At 39.3% G+C, this 18,238-nt stretch overlaps 1 protein-coding gene across 3 annotated transcripts in view; it reads left to right on the top strand.

The window, feature by feature from the left end:
* The window catches only part of ARHGAP24 (Rho GTPase activating protein 24), a 249,498-nt gene that overhangs the window by 196,763 nt on the left and 34,497 nt on the right, over positions 1-18,238 (top strand). For all 3 annotated transcript variants that reach the window (XM_079782174.1, XM_079782176.1, XM_079782175.1), the window contains one exon: positions 9,523-9,730. In XM_079782174.1, coding sequence (XP_079638300.1) covers positions 9,523-9,730 — 208 coding nt within the window. The remainder of the gene's footprint in view (positions 1-9,522; positions 9,731-18,238) is intronic.

Genomic DNA, 18,238 nt, shown 5'->3' with positions numbered 1-18,238 from the left:
TGTAAGGTTGGTTTATGCTCAGATAAAATGGGAGTTTGGAAGCCAAGAGATTAGAACTGTGCAGAAGTGATTTGCGTGCGTCTTTGCTTGTCTAGACCGAATTTTCAAGGTTCAGATTGATCTGTTTATTACTGCCTGCGGAGAGTCTGGGTAGGTGGGGCTTACAGAATGGTGGGGCTCTAGAGTGACTGACTGACTGATGGAGAAGTAAACAGGCTGGGCTGACCATCCTGATAGGAGGGGCCACGACCACCCTGGGCTGTTCCCAGACCCAAATCAAGCAGCCATGTTGCTACCCATTGAGATGGGTCCCTCATAAATCCCGTTCTGTTCTCCCATCATATGGGTTTGGCTCTGACTGCCTGTGCTTGCCTCCCCTCCCCTGCTGAGAAAATGTTAATAATCAGGTTACTTGTTGTGACCTTTGCCAGAGGCTTTCAGCCACACTGAATAACACTGATTAGGAATAGAAGTCACCTTGACTTCCCAAAGTGGTGGCATTGGAAGGGGCCAAAGCTAGGAACCATCAGAAATAAGGGGTGGGGAAACACAACAATTGATGATCAGTAAAAGGAACTAAGGCATTTCTGAATTAATGAATAAAGGGAGAGTTAAAGAGCACAGCATAAGTAAAATGAATGTTTCTAGAAAATGATGATGTATCAAAAGATTTTAACATTTTATTTTGCTTCAAAATGGGAATAATAAATGGAATGATTATCTAAATTGGAACTAGGTAATTATCATTTTAATGTCCTGTACAGAGAGCTAATTTCATCAGGAGCTGATCTGAGTAACATCCAAGGTCGTTCTTTCTCCCTTTTTTCTTTAATCTGCCACCTATTAACCCCCTCTACTTAGTCACCAAGAACAACAACAAAGAGAGAATTAAGAAAAACCACTTACTTATATAAAGAAAAATATAGTGGGAACTTTTTAAAACTAAACCTTGTTCCTTCTGAGTCTTTCCCTTCCAGCAGCTAAGGTCTGGCTAGGATCATTAGCATATGGTATTAGCAAGGAATTCAGGTGTTAATTTTTATTCCTCTCTCACCCATAAAGATAATTACATGTACATGTCTCACATTTTAGAGAATTATAGAGATTTCAGAACAGGGTGATAGAGCACAGATTAGGGTTACTGTAGTAAGACTGCAGCACTGAGAGAGAAACAGACAAGGATAGAAATTGAAGACTAGGAACTAATTGCTTACAAGACATTCCCTCTTCTAGTTCCCTCACCCCTCAGACACGAAACCGGGTTGATCCAAATACCAGAGACAGTCTACGTTTCCGGGTTATTGCTCTCCATCTGTAACATGAGACGTTCTGGGGACAATTCATGTATTTTTGAAGCCCAGAGCAAGGTCTTTATTATCTGTATCACCTTTTCTCCTTTAATAGTGAGGTATAGCGGATCTGCAAGCATCCTGGCTTGCAGGGCTATCCCTTCCGCCTTCTTCCCTTTCTCCTTCAACGCCAGCGAGGGGAGGCAGAGCCTGCAGGGAGAGTTCCCCTGGGCTGGCGAAGGCAGTCACAGGAGTGGGAGCAGCTTCTGTCTCTCACCTCCTGCGGGCTATTTTTAAAGCATTGTCCTTCCCTCCGCAGCAAAGTCCCAGTAATCTGAGGAATGCTCAGCATTTGAGTCAAGGATTAACCGATTTTTAATTTACAAAGCTGCATTCTGGTTTCTGTCAGAAGCATGAAGGAGAGGAGGTGCGGGAAGCATTCAGCTGCTGGAAGTTTTCTTTCCCTTTCTCCAGAGCCAGTCAGTGCACACGGGCCTCCCTCAGCCCACTGGCTGCAGGAGCACAGGGAGTGGGGACCCAGTGGGGCTCTGGGAGGGACGGGGTGCAGGCTGCTGGCCTGCTGTCTCCTGCCGCCCTAGTCCTTCAGGTCAGCAGCAGCCAGCAGCACGGGCTGTTTAAGGTCTGGCACTGAAAAGAACGAACTTTTCTTGCAGTCCTGGATTCCCAAACCATGCCACCTTAAGAAGAGAGGGCTCCTTTGTGCTTTGTTTCATCTCCTGGGCGCTCAAGTAGTTCAAGAAGTGGGCCTGGTTTCTGAGTTTCTCTCCCAAGCCGGTTGGAGAGCATCAGCTTAAGCCATTTCAGTGAAAGCCAAAGGGAGAGGGCAGGAATTATGGCCCAGCGCCCAGACATAAGAATGGTGACGTGTCTGCTTTTCCTGGCCCACATTTAGGGCATATTCTTTACTGTTGTCAAGGGCAGGCGGACGGAAGAGACTGACAGCTTTAGGAACACCCTCAGAATGAAGAGTGGCGTTGAGTCCACGTGTCCAGAGCCCTGGTGGTATTGGAGCTTGCATGCTGTGTGAGCCCTAACTACCTTCCCAGGGTTCCTTTCTCTTCAGACTCTTCTGTCCTTGTCATCTTTCTCTGTCTTTGTGTAGGTACTAATACAGGTCACTGAAAAGGTTTGCCAGTGGTTTTAAAAATCTAGGAAAAAGAAACACCTAATAGGCAGGAAGCTGGGGATGGGGGATACTCAGTGTTTATGTTCCGGTGAGATGAGATAAAGATTACAATGTGTTTTTATTCTCTTGATTTTTTTTTACCTCCTTAAAATTAATATCTAATATTCGAAGCACAACCAGTCTTTTGATTCCCTGGGGGTGGGTAACACTTGGGATCATGAATGTTAGTGTTAATTTCTAGTTGTAATAGGCTGGCTGGTTTAAGGTTATTGTGATCATGGGAAAGACTAAAGTAAAATTTTAACCCTAACTTTAGCTTGTTGTTTGTTTTGTTTTGTTTTTGTCCTGAGGTGCCCTGTTCTTGGAGATAAGGTATCATTCATTTTCCGGTGCTTTCCTCCCCCCACCCCCCCATTCATAGCCACTTAGCTTCTTCCTTCTTTGTATGCTTTCAGCTCCATTTCTGTTCCCATCATGTTAGTCCCCTGTGTCTCTATTGCTTCATGCACACAACTCACTTTAACCTAAAAGGTGGCTCTTCAAGACGGCACCCATCCTTCCCTCTTTCCATCCCCAACGTTCTTCACAAATTCCTACAACATACAGTCCATTTGTATGGGGTTTTTGTTTTTGATTTAATCCTCACCAGAGGATATTTTCCCCACTGATTTCTAGAGAGAGTGGAAGGAATAAGAAGAGGGGCGGGGAGAGAGAGAAACATCTATGTGAGAGAGATACATTGATTGGTTGCCTCCCTACCCGAGCCGGGGAACTTCGACACTTTGGTCTACAGACCAATCCTTCAAACACTGAGAAAAACAGGCCAGGGCATGTCGTCCATTTGTAAAGCATCACCTAACAGGTATTCCTAAGCAGTACCGTCAACGGCATTCCACAGCTGAACATTTTCTTGACTCCTGGTTGCATCTAAAGGAAGTCCTACCTGTTTCATATAATTATCAGAACTTCTAGCCAATTCCAACTATTCCTTATAAATAACCCCCAATTCTCCACACTGCCCCACTCTTTCTCCCTAAACACATCTCCTACATCACTAAATTTGCTTTTGTTCACTGTGTCCTCTCTGCTACAATGCTCTCTCTACTCTGTCGTCTATCCAAACTTTTCAAGAAAATGCTGGCTGTTGTTTCGTCATCCATTATATATTTTTTTGCATTATGTTATAATGATATTTTTCTTTATTGTTGACACTATTACAGATGTCCCCATTACTCCCTCACATTGCCCACCTCCACCCCTCGGACCCCTCCCTCTGGCCATCACCACACTGTTGTCTGTGTCCATGGGCTAAGCATACATGTTCTTTGGCTAATGCCTTCACCTTCTTTCATCCAGTCTTCCCCATCCCCCTCCCCTCTGACCTCTGTCAGTCTGTTCCATTTATCAATGCCTCTGGTTCTATTTTGGGATCTAATGAACATGCATCATACTCTTTACCTTGCAGCCCTTTTATTTCATATATGCTGCCATTTTGCCATCTTATCTTTATAGCCATCTTAAAGTGCTGTATGCACTTTTGTAGTAAAACAATAGATTTATGCCCTAACTGGTTTGGCTCAGTGGATAGAGCGTCGGCCTGCAGACTGAAGGGTCCCAGGTTCGATTCTGGTCAAAGGCATGTACCTTGGTTGCGGGCACATCCCCAATAGGAGGTATGCAGGAGGCAGCTGATCGATGTTTCTCTCTCATTGATGTCTCTGGCTCTCTATCCCTCTCCCTTCCTCTCTGTAAAAAATCAATAAAATATGTAAAAAAGAATAGATCTATGGCAAACAGTAGTATTCTTATCTATCTTTTCCTGCTAGTCTATAAGCAATAAGGAATTAAAGCAAAATGTCTTTATAATGTTGATGGATAAAACCAACATATTTTTTAAAGATTATTGTATGTTGTTCATGTTGTAATTACACTATGGAAATTGATTTGTTCAACAGATTGCTATTATCCAAATCCATATAATTTTATATGGTACTATAAATGAAAAGCTCACTAATTCATATATCAAAGTTTTATGGAGCATCTACCAAGTGATGCTGGGGATGAATACACAGACTCCTTGGGGATTAAAAAAAGAAAGAAAGAAGTAATTACTCTATGATAAGCAATACACTGAATTATGGGTGATGGCTGAGGAGCCCATGAACAAAAACTTGACTATGGGCTCATTTGCAAAGGCAGTGATTTCCCTGAACTACATGAAACCAGAGTTAGTCTTTGGAAGTTACGAAAAGAGAGTGGTCATCACTATGCAAAAGTATGTCTGAACTGAAATAACATAACAATACACTGAATTATGGGTGATGGCTGAGGAGCCCATGAACAAAAACTTGACTATGGGCTCATTTGCAAAGGCAGTGATTTCCCTGAACTACATGAAACCAGAGTTAGTCTTTGGAAGTTACGAAAAGAGAGTGGTCATCACTATGCAAAAGTATGTCTGAACTGAAATAACATAACAAGGGGGAAGAGGAATTATATGGACCTACATTTGTACCCCAGATCTGCCACTTTCCAAGTGTGTGACTTTAGGTCACCAAACATCTCTGAATCTGTTTGTAGAAGAGCAACCTTCTTGTAGAATGTCTGAGTGTCATGAAAAAATGCATTTAAATTGCATGGCTTGTACAAGATGTAAACGGTATCTATACTAGTAATTACTCTGCTGGTCTAAGACCTAGGCCACTGGGTCACTATGTTCACATTATTACATTTAATTTTTCCAGGCCTTCATTTTCCCCCTTCCTTTCCCACTCTGACTACAAAAAGAGTCAAGATTCTGCCAAGAATTTATTGGTTATTACAGATTCTGAGCTCCTTTGGTTACATGTTCTATCATATAAGATTTGTTGGCTCCTTGGAAAGTGCTGATGAGTCTGAAGTAAGCCTTAGCTGGTTTTGCTTCTGTACTAGTTTGGATGTCTTTTATTTTGACTTGTCCATTTACCATGGGTGAATGTTCATTTTCAATAGAAAAATATTATAGTCCTGGTACCAAGACTTATTCTGTTACCAGGGTTACAGTAGCAGAAGAATAAGTAAAAGCAAATTCTCTCTATGGCTCAGCATGTGATCTATAGGAAGGGAGGAATAGTGAACTCTGAAAAATAACTGATAACAGAGAATTGGAGCAATAAGCAAAATGCTTCTAAACTTCTGATTTCTTGTCAGCAAACTAAGGATTTTTTTTTAATTTTCACGTTTTTATAGACATCAATGCCACAACCTGAGAACTATTGATCAGTTCCCTTTTACTTGGAAGTTATTCGTATATTTCCTATAATTGAGGAGGTGAAATAATTTGCTTCAATGAACTCATTAATTTTACAAATATTTATGGAACACTCAATGCTTACTCACTTCAGTATTAAGTGTCAGGGATAGAAGCAAGAGAGTTTGCCTATGTTTCTTAGTCAGTTCAGGCTGCTGTAACAAAATGACAGAGATTGGGTAGCTTGTAAACCTCAGATAGCTATTTCTCACAGTTCTGGAGGCTGGAACTCTGACACCAGGCCAGGATGGCTACATTCTGGTGAGAGCCCTCCTCCAGGTGGCCACTTTTCAGCCTCTTGCTGCATTCTCACCTGACAGAAAGGGAAGGAATGAGAGAGCTCTTTGGGGGTCCCTTTTATAAAGGCACTAATCCCATTCATGAGAGCTCTGCCCTCATGACCTGATCAGTCCCGAAAGGTCCCCACCTCCTAATACCATCATCTCAGGCCTTGGGTTTTCAACATAGGAATTTTTAACAGACACAGATCAGAGCAGCATGGTAGAATGGAATGTGAATCTTGGAGACGTTCAGATCAGATGCCACCCCATTTTATTCCTGTGTGTGTGGCATCATAAAGACTACCTAAGCCCCTCTGAAGTTCATAAGATAGATATATAGTATACAACTGTTTTTTCAATATTATTTATAATAATAATAAATGTAAACTAATTATCTTACTATAATAATTGTGACAACACATTCCTCTTTTGACTACTGAGGGACTAGTTCAGTACAGAGAGTCATCTAAGGAAATTCTTACACAGCAATGTGTTAAGAAATCAAAGAAGAAATTTATCAAGCTTTGCCTCCGGGGTGGGGGTGAGGGAATGTTAATAAAGACTTAACACAGGAGATGATATGAGTTGAATCTTGCAGGGTAACTTTTTCTAGACTGACTCGTGATTGCAGGTCTTACCTTCTAGAAGAAAGCAACAGAACATTCAGTATAGTTAGCATGTTGTTTGTAAAGAAGCCGCAGAAATGAGGGTGGATAGGGCACAGTGCCTGGCACACAATGGATGTCACCTAAACATTGCTAATGGAAAAAGATGGTGGAAAAAGACGAAGGTCACATTGTGGGGACTTTGTATTTCATGCAAAGGAGTTTGATTGGCCAGTGGGCAGGCACCATTGGAAGAAATGCAGCAAAAGACTGGCACGCTCCGATTTAAATACTGTGAAGATCACTATGGCAGCACACACTTGGATTTGGGACTCTTCAAAAAGTCATTTAGGAAATATTGAGGATCTCGCCCTTGTAGTAGTAATGACTCTGGAAAGGACCAACCTGGTGAGTGAAGGAGGGTAGTGAAGGAGGGAGGAATCTAGCGTGGCTCTCAGATGGCACTTCCATGATTTGGGGGTGGGTAGCTGGAACTGATAACTAAAATCAGAACTATAGGAAGTGGAACGTGTTTTGAAGAAAAGATGAGTTAGCCAGTTTTAGACATTTTGAGCTTGAGATATCCATTTTGAGGGTTCTAATGGGCACTTAGAAATGTAACGCTAGAGACCACAGAGTGGCCCATATTGAGACACAGATCTGGGAATAATTGATATGCAGTGAAATCAAGTGGGGTCCTGCAAAGGAATTGTGACAAGAAAGGTGAAAACAGGCCCGAGGACATAACCCAGAGAACCAGCAAACCTATGAGAAGGGGGAGTAGGTAGCATATCAAAAAGGAGGCTGGGAAGAGTATTCTGGACGGCAAGAATTATGTGACATGTGAACAGCATCAGGAAGAAGAGTGAGATTGATAATTTTAAGGGAAGTGAGGCATAAAGTATTACAAAAATAAGCTGTCAATGATTTGGCAACTAGGAAGTTGCTAAAAAAAGCTCTTTTATTTATTTTTAAATATATTTTTGTTGATTTCAGAGAGGAAAGGAGAGGGAGAGAGAGATAGAAACATCAATGATAAGAGAGAATCATTGATCGGCTGCCTCCTGCATGCCCCCTAGTGGGGATCGAGCCCGTAACCCTGGGCCTGTGCCCTTGACTGGAATCTAACCCAAGACCCTTCAGTCCGCAGGCTGATGCTCTATCCACTGAGCCAAACTATCTAGGGCTAAAAAAGCTATTTTAGTGGCATGGTGGTATCATAGGCCAAACTGCAGTAGGTAAGCAAGAAGATAGAAAGGGATGAACTGAAGCCAGAGTAGTACCTGGGATACTAGGAGCAAAGAAAAAATTGCAGGGTGCAGAGAGTCCAAGATTTGCCATGTATTTGTTTGTTTTTAGAATTAATGGAATTTGAATATATCTATCTGATCACTTTCACTAACTTCACTGGCTGCCTCTATTTGGTTTATAAATCACAGTAAAGGAGGAATCTCACAAACCCTGAAGGTTGCTTAGATTTCTCTTCTGTCCTTCCCTCCCCTCCCCTTCCCCCTCCCCCTCTTCTTCTCCCTCTCCAGTTTAAACAGCCTCACACAGATATAATAAGTTCACCTGTGTGATTTTCTTTCTCAGTCCAATGAAAACTCATGTCCTGGGTAATGCTTTATGACATCAACAATGTTCTTTTAGGGGAAGTATGCATGAAGTACTATCATCACCCAGAAATTGGCAGGATTTTATCAGGGGGTATGAAAGCTCACTGGTAATTTAAATGGGCATAGCTGGAACTGTTTGCAGACTCCCGTAACAAAGAATATTCCTATTAATAATCTACTAATCAATATGTCTTTTTCCTATGCTGCTAATTGGGAATAGCTCATAACCTTTGTTCTTTTTTTATTAATTTTAAAATTTAAAGTTTCACTGCTCCCTCAAAGAAAATTGTAAATAAAACATATTTTAAAAAAATAATTTCCCCCCTCACTTTCCTCATAAAAAATTCTCATACAGGAGGTTAACTCACACCAACCATTGCAAGCCAGAGACATTTGGGACATCCTGTTTCCGTGCTACAGAATGGGAAGTGTACATCTATTATCATTCTTATCAAGACTAGATCTAGAGGAGAAACGATGATTCTCCACAGGAATCTCTAAATACATGTAACTACTGTCTACATGCTGTAACTCTTACATATGATATTGCTAAGTAGGCATAGCTCTTTACATAAAAAAAAGAGTTTCCTTGGGTAGCATACTCATAAATATTCAGAGTTTTTTGCTTCGTTATTTATTTTTCTGACCTTCTCATAAATTTAACTTTTCTCAGCAGAAATCACCCATCCTAGTATGACAACAAAAATTGAGGTAGGCAAGCTAGCAAGCTGGCAGGTTACTTCCTCGATGGCTCAGTTTTTAGTCATTTTGCACACTACGCATCACTGTGTTATAGCTGCTGTGTTGTACAAACAGAGTGACTCTGAATCCTACCACCGTGAACAAACCTGGCTCCACCGTTTACTAGCTGTGTGACATTCAGCAAATTATTTACTGTTTCTATGCTTTAGTCTCCTCCTCAATAAAATTGTATATTGGTGGTGCCTCCCTCACAGAGTCCTGTGAGTGTTAATTGAGAGAAATGCTGATATGCTGCATGGCATACACCGGTACAGTTTAGTCATTACCACATTGGAGCACAAAAAAGATATGCTATTTTACTCACTTTTGCAATTTAAAATAATTCCCCACCCATCGCTGGGGTATTACATAATTTGAACATGCAACAGTTATTTTTCTTGAACTTGATTCTGTAATAATGTGAGGTGCCAAATGTGAAATGCTTGCTAGTATTCCAATCTTTCTTTTTCCTTTACATTGAGTTTTAAAAGAAAGCATCTGAGTGGGAAGAGATAGGTTTCTTAAATTCATTGTGATTTTTTTTATTTCTTCAGGCATCTTTGGGCAGAAACTGGAGGAGACTGTCCGTTATGAGAAGAGATATGGGAACCGCCTGGCTCCCATGTTGGTGGAGCAGTGCGTGGACTTCATCCGACAGAGGGGGCTGAAGGAGGAGGGTCTCTTCCGGCTGCCAGGCCAGGCTAACCTGGTCAAGGAGCTCCAGGATGCCTTTGACTGTGGAGAGAAGCCATCATTTGACAGGTAGCTTTTAAGATTTTACTAACCATCCTTTACTGGGAAATTCAATCTGAACTGAAAGGATGCAGTGAGCCGAGACATTGTCATTGATGTTGTAATAGTCTAGATGATGTTAATTACATGGTCACACAATTATGGATTGTTTTTATTAAGTTGCAGAGTCAAAGATTTGGTGCTTCAGATGTCTTTTCTCTTCTGTGCTTTTTTTTTTTACCCCCTAAAAACAGTTGTTTGTTTGTTTTTTAATATGTTTTTGTTGATTTTAGAGAGGGGGGGAAGGGAGAGGGAGAGATAGAAAGAGAAACATCAATGTGAGAGAAACATAGTTTGGTTGTCTCCAGTAAGCACTCTAGACCTGGGACTAAATCCACAACCTGGGAATGTGCCCTGACTGGGAACTGAAGCAGCAACCTTTTGGTGCCTGGGATGATGCCCAACCAACTAAGCCACACCGGTCAGGGGCCCCCTTAAAAACATTTTTGTTGATTACTTTTCTTTGGTTCTAAATTAAAACTGTATTTAACATAGGAAAAGTGAAACTTTTTAAAAAAATATATTTGTATTGATTTCAGAGAGGATGGAGAGGGAGAGAGGGAGATAGAAACATCAATGATGAGAGAGAATCATTGATTGGCTGCCTCCTGCACATCCCCTATTGGGGATCGAGCCCGCAATCCAGGCATGTGCCCTTGACTGGAATCAAACCTGGGACCCTTCAGTCCTCAGGCTGATGCTCTATCCACAGAGCCAAACCAGCTAAGGTGGAAAAGTGAACTTTTAAAGTACAAGTCTTCTCGTGTTTGATTTTTTAACTTGTTTACCTAAGCTAAGGGATATTAAAAATATTGATATGATTATGATATTGGCAATGTAATTAAAAATAACTATTTGTTATGATGATAGTAAGAAGCATTAGATTTTAAATAGATGCCTCCATCTTAACCCAGAATAAATTTACAAAGAAACAAGAAGTATAGCATGGTGAAAGTTAGGAAATAATGGAAGTTCCAGAGGAGAAAGTATACAGCAAGTTAAGAATTAAACATTGTTATTATTTTGTGAATTACCTCCTTTCTCTAATTTAGTAGAAAAAAGAAATAATTTTTATCTTAATATTATTAATTTAACATTGTGTAGCAAAGATTTTTCCATATTAAAAATTGGAAAATGGGCCCTAACAGGTTTGGCTCAGTGGATAGAGCATTGGCCTGCGGACTCAGGGGTCCCAGGTTCGATTCCAGTCAAGAGCATGTACCTTGGTTGTGGGCACATCCCCAGAAGGGGGTGTGCAGGAGGCAGCTGATGGATGTTTCTCTCTCATCGATGTTTCTAACTCTCTTTCCCTCTCCCTTCCTCTCTGTAAAAAAATCAATAAAATGTATTAAAAAAATAAAAATAAAAATTGGAAAATTGGGTTATTTCAATATATTTCAACATATTTTACCTTAAATTTTATTTCAATGTATTTTACCTTAGTATTTCATCAATATATTTTCCATTTATTATGTTAATGTCATGAGTTACATTCTTTTATTTGCAAGTGTGAAAGCAACTTTATATTCCTATGATAAACTATATTTGGTTGTGATGTATTATCCTTGTTATATATTACTATATCTGACTTGCAAATAATATGTTAAGGATTTTTGGACCTATATTGACCAAATTTTTTTGTAATGTTTTTGACTAGTTTTGTCACCAGAGGAATTCTGGCCTCAAAATTGGAAAGTGTCCTCTCTCCCTCTGTTTTCTGAAAAGTGTATGAGTTTTTATTATTTGTCCCATAAAACTTTGATCAAATTTATTAGTGACATTATCTAGTCTGATGTTATCTTAGATATGGCTCTTCTAACTTTTTCTTGTACCATTTCATTTATATCTGTCATGAAACTTGTCCATTTCATATTACTTTTCAAATTCATTGTCATCTTACTTTTTGTGTAATGTCTGTAGATATCCCGTTTTATTTCCGATGTTATCAATTTGTGACATACTTTTTTCTTAATCACTCTCCCTAGTATGTTATTAATATACTAGAGGCCCGATGCACGAAATTTGTGCAATGGGGGCAGGTGTCCCTCAGCCCAGCCTGCACCCTCTCCAATCTGGGACCCCTCGGGGGATGTCTGACTGCCGGTTTAGGCCCGATCAGTCTGACATCCCTCTCACAATCCGGGACTGCTGGCTCCCAACCACTCGCCTGCCTGCCTGATTGCCCCTAACCACTCCCCTGCCAGCCTGATCGACATCTAACTGTTCCTCTACTGGCCCAATCGCCCCCAACTGCCTGCCCCTGCCGGCCCGATCACCCCTAACTGCCCTTCCCTGCCTGTCTGGTCGCCCCTAACTGCCCTCCCCTGCCGGCCTGGTGGAGATACACTCCTCTTTCCTGAGGATGTAATATTTGGGTGTAGCTTGAATGAAAAGACCTAAGATACCATGGCAGCACATTGCAGGTAGAAGAGCAAGTACAAAGACCCTGGAGTGATATAACTCCACTGCGGCTGAAATACAATGAGTGATGAATAGAGTCCTCAGAGATGAGATTAAAGATGTTGATCCTGTGGAGTCCAATAGAGTATAATAAGACACTTAGTTTTTATTCTAAGTGAAAGGAAAATCTATTGATAGATTTTTAACAAGTAAATGAAGTCATTTTATTTACATGTTTAAAAGGGTCACTCTATAAAGGAAAACTAAATAAGAAAAGACTCTCCCTTCATCTTTGTCACCCAGAACTAAAAATGCAAGAACTGAGGATAAAATCCAAATATTATAACCAAGAAATACTTCTATTACTCTTATCATTGTGGAAATTGTAAGGGTTTTAGGAGCTCTGGCAAGAAGCCAGGGATGAAAACCAAAATATATACATATTTCTTATCATATCACAATATTATACTCTTGACAATCTGAATGTCCTTGTTTTGATAAATAGATTGTCAAGTTTGAGGCCAGTCATAGGGAGGCAGATATGCAAGTTACCAGTTTCTGTTTATTAAATAAAAAGGATTCCAAGATCCATGAACAGTGAGATAAAAAGAAGAGAGTAACATATTTGTGTCAAAATGTAATTGTATACTACACTGGTAGGGAAATAAACAATCTATAACTTCCCAAGGAGAGTGAGATTATTTTCAGAACCATATCCAAATAGAGTATTTCACATTTTTTAGTTAATTGGCTGAGTTTGAAATTTTGCATGACCAAGTTCTAGCTCAGGTTTCTGTTTTCAGAAAGTACATTTGCTAGTTCAAGTTAATCTCATCAGTGTGCAAAATCAGAATGATTAAAAAAACAACAATACTTTAAAAATATAGATTATTAGGATTTAAAGCAAAGTACAAAAGATTTTTATTGTGAAATATGTTAATGAGCGAGTAAATAAATATTTTTCTTCTTTATTTGAATAATGCTTACATCTCACTAAATAGTCAACAGGAGTTAGCTTTCATCTTTACACTTATTAAAATCTGAAAAAATTATTCTCACAGGAATTCTGCAATGACAATCTCTCATTTTAATAGTGAGGATTACTATTATTATAGCACTAATATTAAGGCCTAAAATTGGATTTTTAAAGTGAACTTTTAAAATAAGATTATAAAACTATAACATATAAAGTGTTATTAAAATGTAATTAAATGTTATTAAAATCATTTTAAATGATAACATTTTGTATATGATTTATAATCTATGTATCTAAAAGCCAAGCGACCAGAACGCCAGAACGACCGGAACGACTGGAACAGCCAGTTGCTTTGACTTGCACTGCAGCCCCGATCTGCCTCCCTGCCCTGATCATGGGCAGGGCTGGCCAGCCAACCTCCCACGCCCCCTCCCCTGACTGGCCTGGCTCCAATCAGCCCCAATCGGTTCGGGCCGGCTGCACCCCACCTGTGCACGAATTCATGCACCAGGTCTCTAGTATAGAAATATCTATGAAGGAAAGGTGAATATTTCAAAATTAAACAACCCAGAGAGCTCTTGCTATATATAACATAAATATATACATATAGACTTGGGCATATAGGCTATATTAAAATGCAGATATATATATATATATGTAAATATTGGAATCACACAATTTTTACATTTTGCCTTTTCTTGTTAACATATATCATGAACAACTTCTCATATTACTAAGTAGTTTTCAAAAACATGATTCAAGGACTACATAATAATTTATCATATTAGGACCTCAGTTTGTTTGATTCCCCCTCTGTTGTTTTCAATGTTTAGTACACATCAGACCTATGCTGACAAGCGTCTTTATTGATAAATCGGCCTGTGGTTTTGAAACTATAGATGCATTTGGAAGATAATATTTTTGTGTTTGAATGAGAGAAACATTTTGTCCTGTGGAAGAAAAAAAAAGATAGTAGAGAAAAAGAAATTTGGAACACACACTATTTGAATTTAGAGAGGTTGTAAGTGCATGAGCCAGCTTTTAATAAACCATGCATTTTCTCCTCTTCTTTAATTATATCAAATGTTATTTTTACAGTTCTGAGATCCAAGTTTAAGACTTTCATGTATGCATGACTTACTGTGTTTTACAGTTAGATGACATATTCCCACAGTCTCCTTGACCAAAATGAATTTTGTGAGAAACGAAATTCACATTGACCTGAAAATTTTTGTATTTTATCAGTTTATGTCAACTATTAAAAAACAACAGAAATCATTTCTATCCATTCTTTCTTTCATTTCTTCTTTCTATTTAGGAATAAAAACAAATTAAAACTCAACATTTTTTTATTCAGCTTCCTCCCCTTTGAGGGGGCACAATGGAAAACAGAATGTGTAAAATCGAATTAGAAGCCAAGTGTTATCTTGTTCCCAGAGCTCTCCACATGGCATCAGCTGTTAAAGAAGATTCATTTTGGAAGAGTTGGGAACATAGAGTCAAGAATGGCCTTGTGGGTATCACTCTCACAGCATTAATTGCTCGGCAACAAAATAACTGCGTGCTTACAACACAGCGTTCAAGAGCAAGGACAGCAGGCTGTGTGAAGCCAGTGATTTTACACATTCTGTCTAAGAACCCCATAAAACAGCTGCTGTCCTAGTACTCCAGCTGCCCTGCCACACACCCAGTCCATTCTGTCCCCGCTCCTCCTTCTCAGCGTCTCCCCTTTTATGTTTTATTTGTTTGGGTGACTGAATTAGGGCCACTAAACAAACTGTAAGTCTACAAAAATAAAATGGGGGGAAAATCCTAATCTGAAAATTTAGAAGTCAGAAAAGCCAGACACATTTTAGTTTTAATCTCTGGGCAGCAATGTAGGATTGAGCATTACTGAGCAGGGTTATAAAAGGTGAATTTAAAAGTGAGGAGCATTACTGACATAGTAGAGATTCTCAAACATTAGTTTACATAAGAAATACCTACAAAGATATCTCAAGATTCAAATGCCTAGACCCCATTGCCTAGCGTTCTGATTTTAAAGATTGAAGGATGCCTAGGAATCTGCATTCAAAATAAATCCTGAGTTGAGTTTTATATGCCTGGTCTTCAAACCATAACTTGGGAGATATTGGCCAGACTATAGGCTACAGGGATGTGGGGTAAAGGGAAATTGCTCATTTGAAGTGATGCGCCTCAGTTTTCTCATATATGAAATGAGAAAAAGTACCATCAGCCTCATGGTATTAATGGAAGCAACATATTAGTTCTGATGAAGCTAGGTAGGTGTTGTGCTACTGTGAAAGATAAATTATTTTCTGGGGTATTCAGTCCATGTGTAAAATATACACTTTGCTAGCTTCTAAAATGGGCTGAAATTTTAGAACATATTGAAAAGTACTTCGCTGCACTTTTATGCCTTGATCCATGTGAGAAAGCAAACACTGAGAGTTTAGTAGCAAACTATCCATTGTAGAGCCCTTGTGTGATGGTGTGAATGAAATATTTAAGGTTAAAGATAGGGATTGGTAGAGGAAGGTGAAAAAAGCAAGTGGTAGCTTAAGGTCATGTGGATAAAAAGTTGAAAAAGCAAAGAACACATTTCCAGGAGTTTGCCTAAGGCAAGCCCTTGTGGGGAATGAAAAGATGATTTTCCTTCTATCCTTCTAAATTGTTCTTGCTGGACTAATAATCAAATTAACATGAGACAGATTACCTGGAGAAAATGACCAAGTTTATTATGTACGTACATGCAGGGAGTTCCATAAGACTAAGAAACTGGAGAGCACTTTGGGCAATTGAGGCTTATATGCCATCTGGACTGAGGAGAGGAAGGCAGGGGCCTGGGAAATCAAAGGAAAAGTAGGCAATTTACAGGTAGTTAAGAAAGAACAAACATGTGGCAAATTAATTCTTGCATGGCCACCCAGAAACAATGGGACACAGAGGGGAATCTAACAGACTTTCTTGGACTCTCCCTGTCTGCCATAGTTAATTCCTATGTGCTAAGGTGAATATGCTAAGGTTCCCTTCCTGAAGCAGGTTTTTTGGTTTGAATTCCTTTAGGCAGGTGAGGAGGAGGGAAACTCCCCCTCCCCTCCTGCCCCCGCCCATTTGAGTTTGTTGGGTTTTGCTTTCAACTTGAAAAGCTTGAAATCATCTGCATGCCAGGGAGGCACATTCTGCTGAGACTCATTCTGGACCCCTACACACTTACGTCTGGGTGGTAAACTGGCTCTCTATTTCCAGCACCCTAAATGATTCTCTGAAGTCCAGAGGCATCAGCCCTCTAAACTCCTGTTTAGCGATGGTCACTCTTAACGTTCCTATCTTTTGATGCAGTTCTTAGATATTATGGTGGCATGACAAGACTTGGTAACCATTATATTAGAGGACTTCTCAAACTTGTCATTCATACAGTACCATCGGCTTTGGTCATATCCATATAGCAACTGTACCAGGTTTACTGATATTTTTCTTTACATTTATTCACTGTTTTTTGTCAATTTTGTTGTAAAAGGAACTTTGTATCATTATTTTTGGTTGCAAACCAGCATCATTTGCCATAGTTACAAAGTCAACATAGCATAAATGCAGTGATTACAAAGCGTGTTGTTAAATGCTAGCTGAACACAGCTGCTTTCCGTAGACTCTGACCCCAAGGCCCTCTCCTTATTTGATAAAAATAAAGACTAGCAAATGGTAATACCACTTTAACACTTCTCTCATTCCCAACTGGAACTTCCTGTTTGCTATAATCAGGAGAATTGAAAGGTAATGGGGGAAAAACACGAGTGTTGCTTCCCTGTGATTTGATGTCACTTAGTGTCCGTATTGTGTGGCACCAGACTTGGAATAGTCCACACTTTGGGAAATGCAGTCAGGTCACTCTCCACTCGCTCTGACAGGCCTACTCCCCCAATGCTTGGCTTCCTGTCTAATTGGAACAATGGGTATAATTCTCAAGGGTTCCATGAAACCCCCTTGTAAACATACCAAGGTCTGAAAAACTAATGAGCTTTAAGAGAGAAGTATCTCGTATGTGAACATAGTTTATGTAGGACATAACATAGGTTATCTAGAAATCTGTCCCGTTTCATTGTGCTTGACTCTCTTGGTGATGTATCTAATTGTCTATACATATGCTGATGAGGTCACAAGTTTCACTTTATCTTCGAGTAAGTTTGAGTTCATGGCCATTAAAATCTGGTTAAGTTATGAATAAAAATAGACACTTAACCAGTGTTTGGTATATCTATCAATTGGTGTTTGTATGCCTATTCAAAAGGAACACTGTAGGAATAATAAAGTGGAGTGGTATCATTTAGCCCATATGTTGGGAATGCTTTTGTGTTGTAATAAAAGACTGTTAGAGTGTTCAGAGAAGGAACAAGTTTTGCATGGACTCCAATGGTTTTGGTGTTGATTTGTAGACTCACCTGGATACACCATAAAATCCTTTTTAAGTCCTCCCTAATACTATGAGTTAAAGTTTCAAAATGTAAAACTGGCCGTCTACTTACTCATCTCCTTTATAAGGCACAAAGGTTTTGTTTTCTATCTTATTGGAAAAAAATAAGTTTTCTATAAAAGAACATTATATCCTTTTTTGTTAGTCCCTGAATCAGATCATCAAAATTCTCCAAACTTGTAACAGTTACAGAAGGTAATGGGCAATATGCAATAGGGTCATTTTAGGAACACATTATGTATATTCATTATATATATGAAATATATGAAACTGGTTGCTAATTAGTCTTTATTAGCTAGAAAAATTATTTTTGATATTTTGTTTTACTTTATTTTTTATTTTAAAGTAGAACTATTAAAGAATGTATATGGGTTTTAAGAACTGTTAGGGAAATTAAAACAATATTTTTAGCGTAATATACCTCCTCAGTGTCAGAACATCAATAATGCTTTTCTAGAAAATTCTGGGCTGCATAATCTGAAACCTCCAGAAAAAATAAATTGCTGAATGTATTTTGATGGTTACATTTCCTTTGTTTCTCCTGAAACTCCATCTGCAGAGTTTAGTGAAGGAAAAACATGTAGGCAGACAGTATAAAATCGCAAAGTAACTAAATACAGCTGTAACTTCT

This window comes from Cnephaeus nilssonii (assembly GCF_951640355.1).
Source record: "Cnephaeus nilssonii genome assembly, chromosome: 1".
NCBI classification, from domain to species: Eukaryota; Metazoa; Chordata; class Mammalia; order Chiroptera; family Vespertilionidae; genus Cnephaeus; species Cnephaeus nilssonii.
This window is presented reverse-complemented; position numbering and strand designations above follow the sequence as displayed.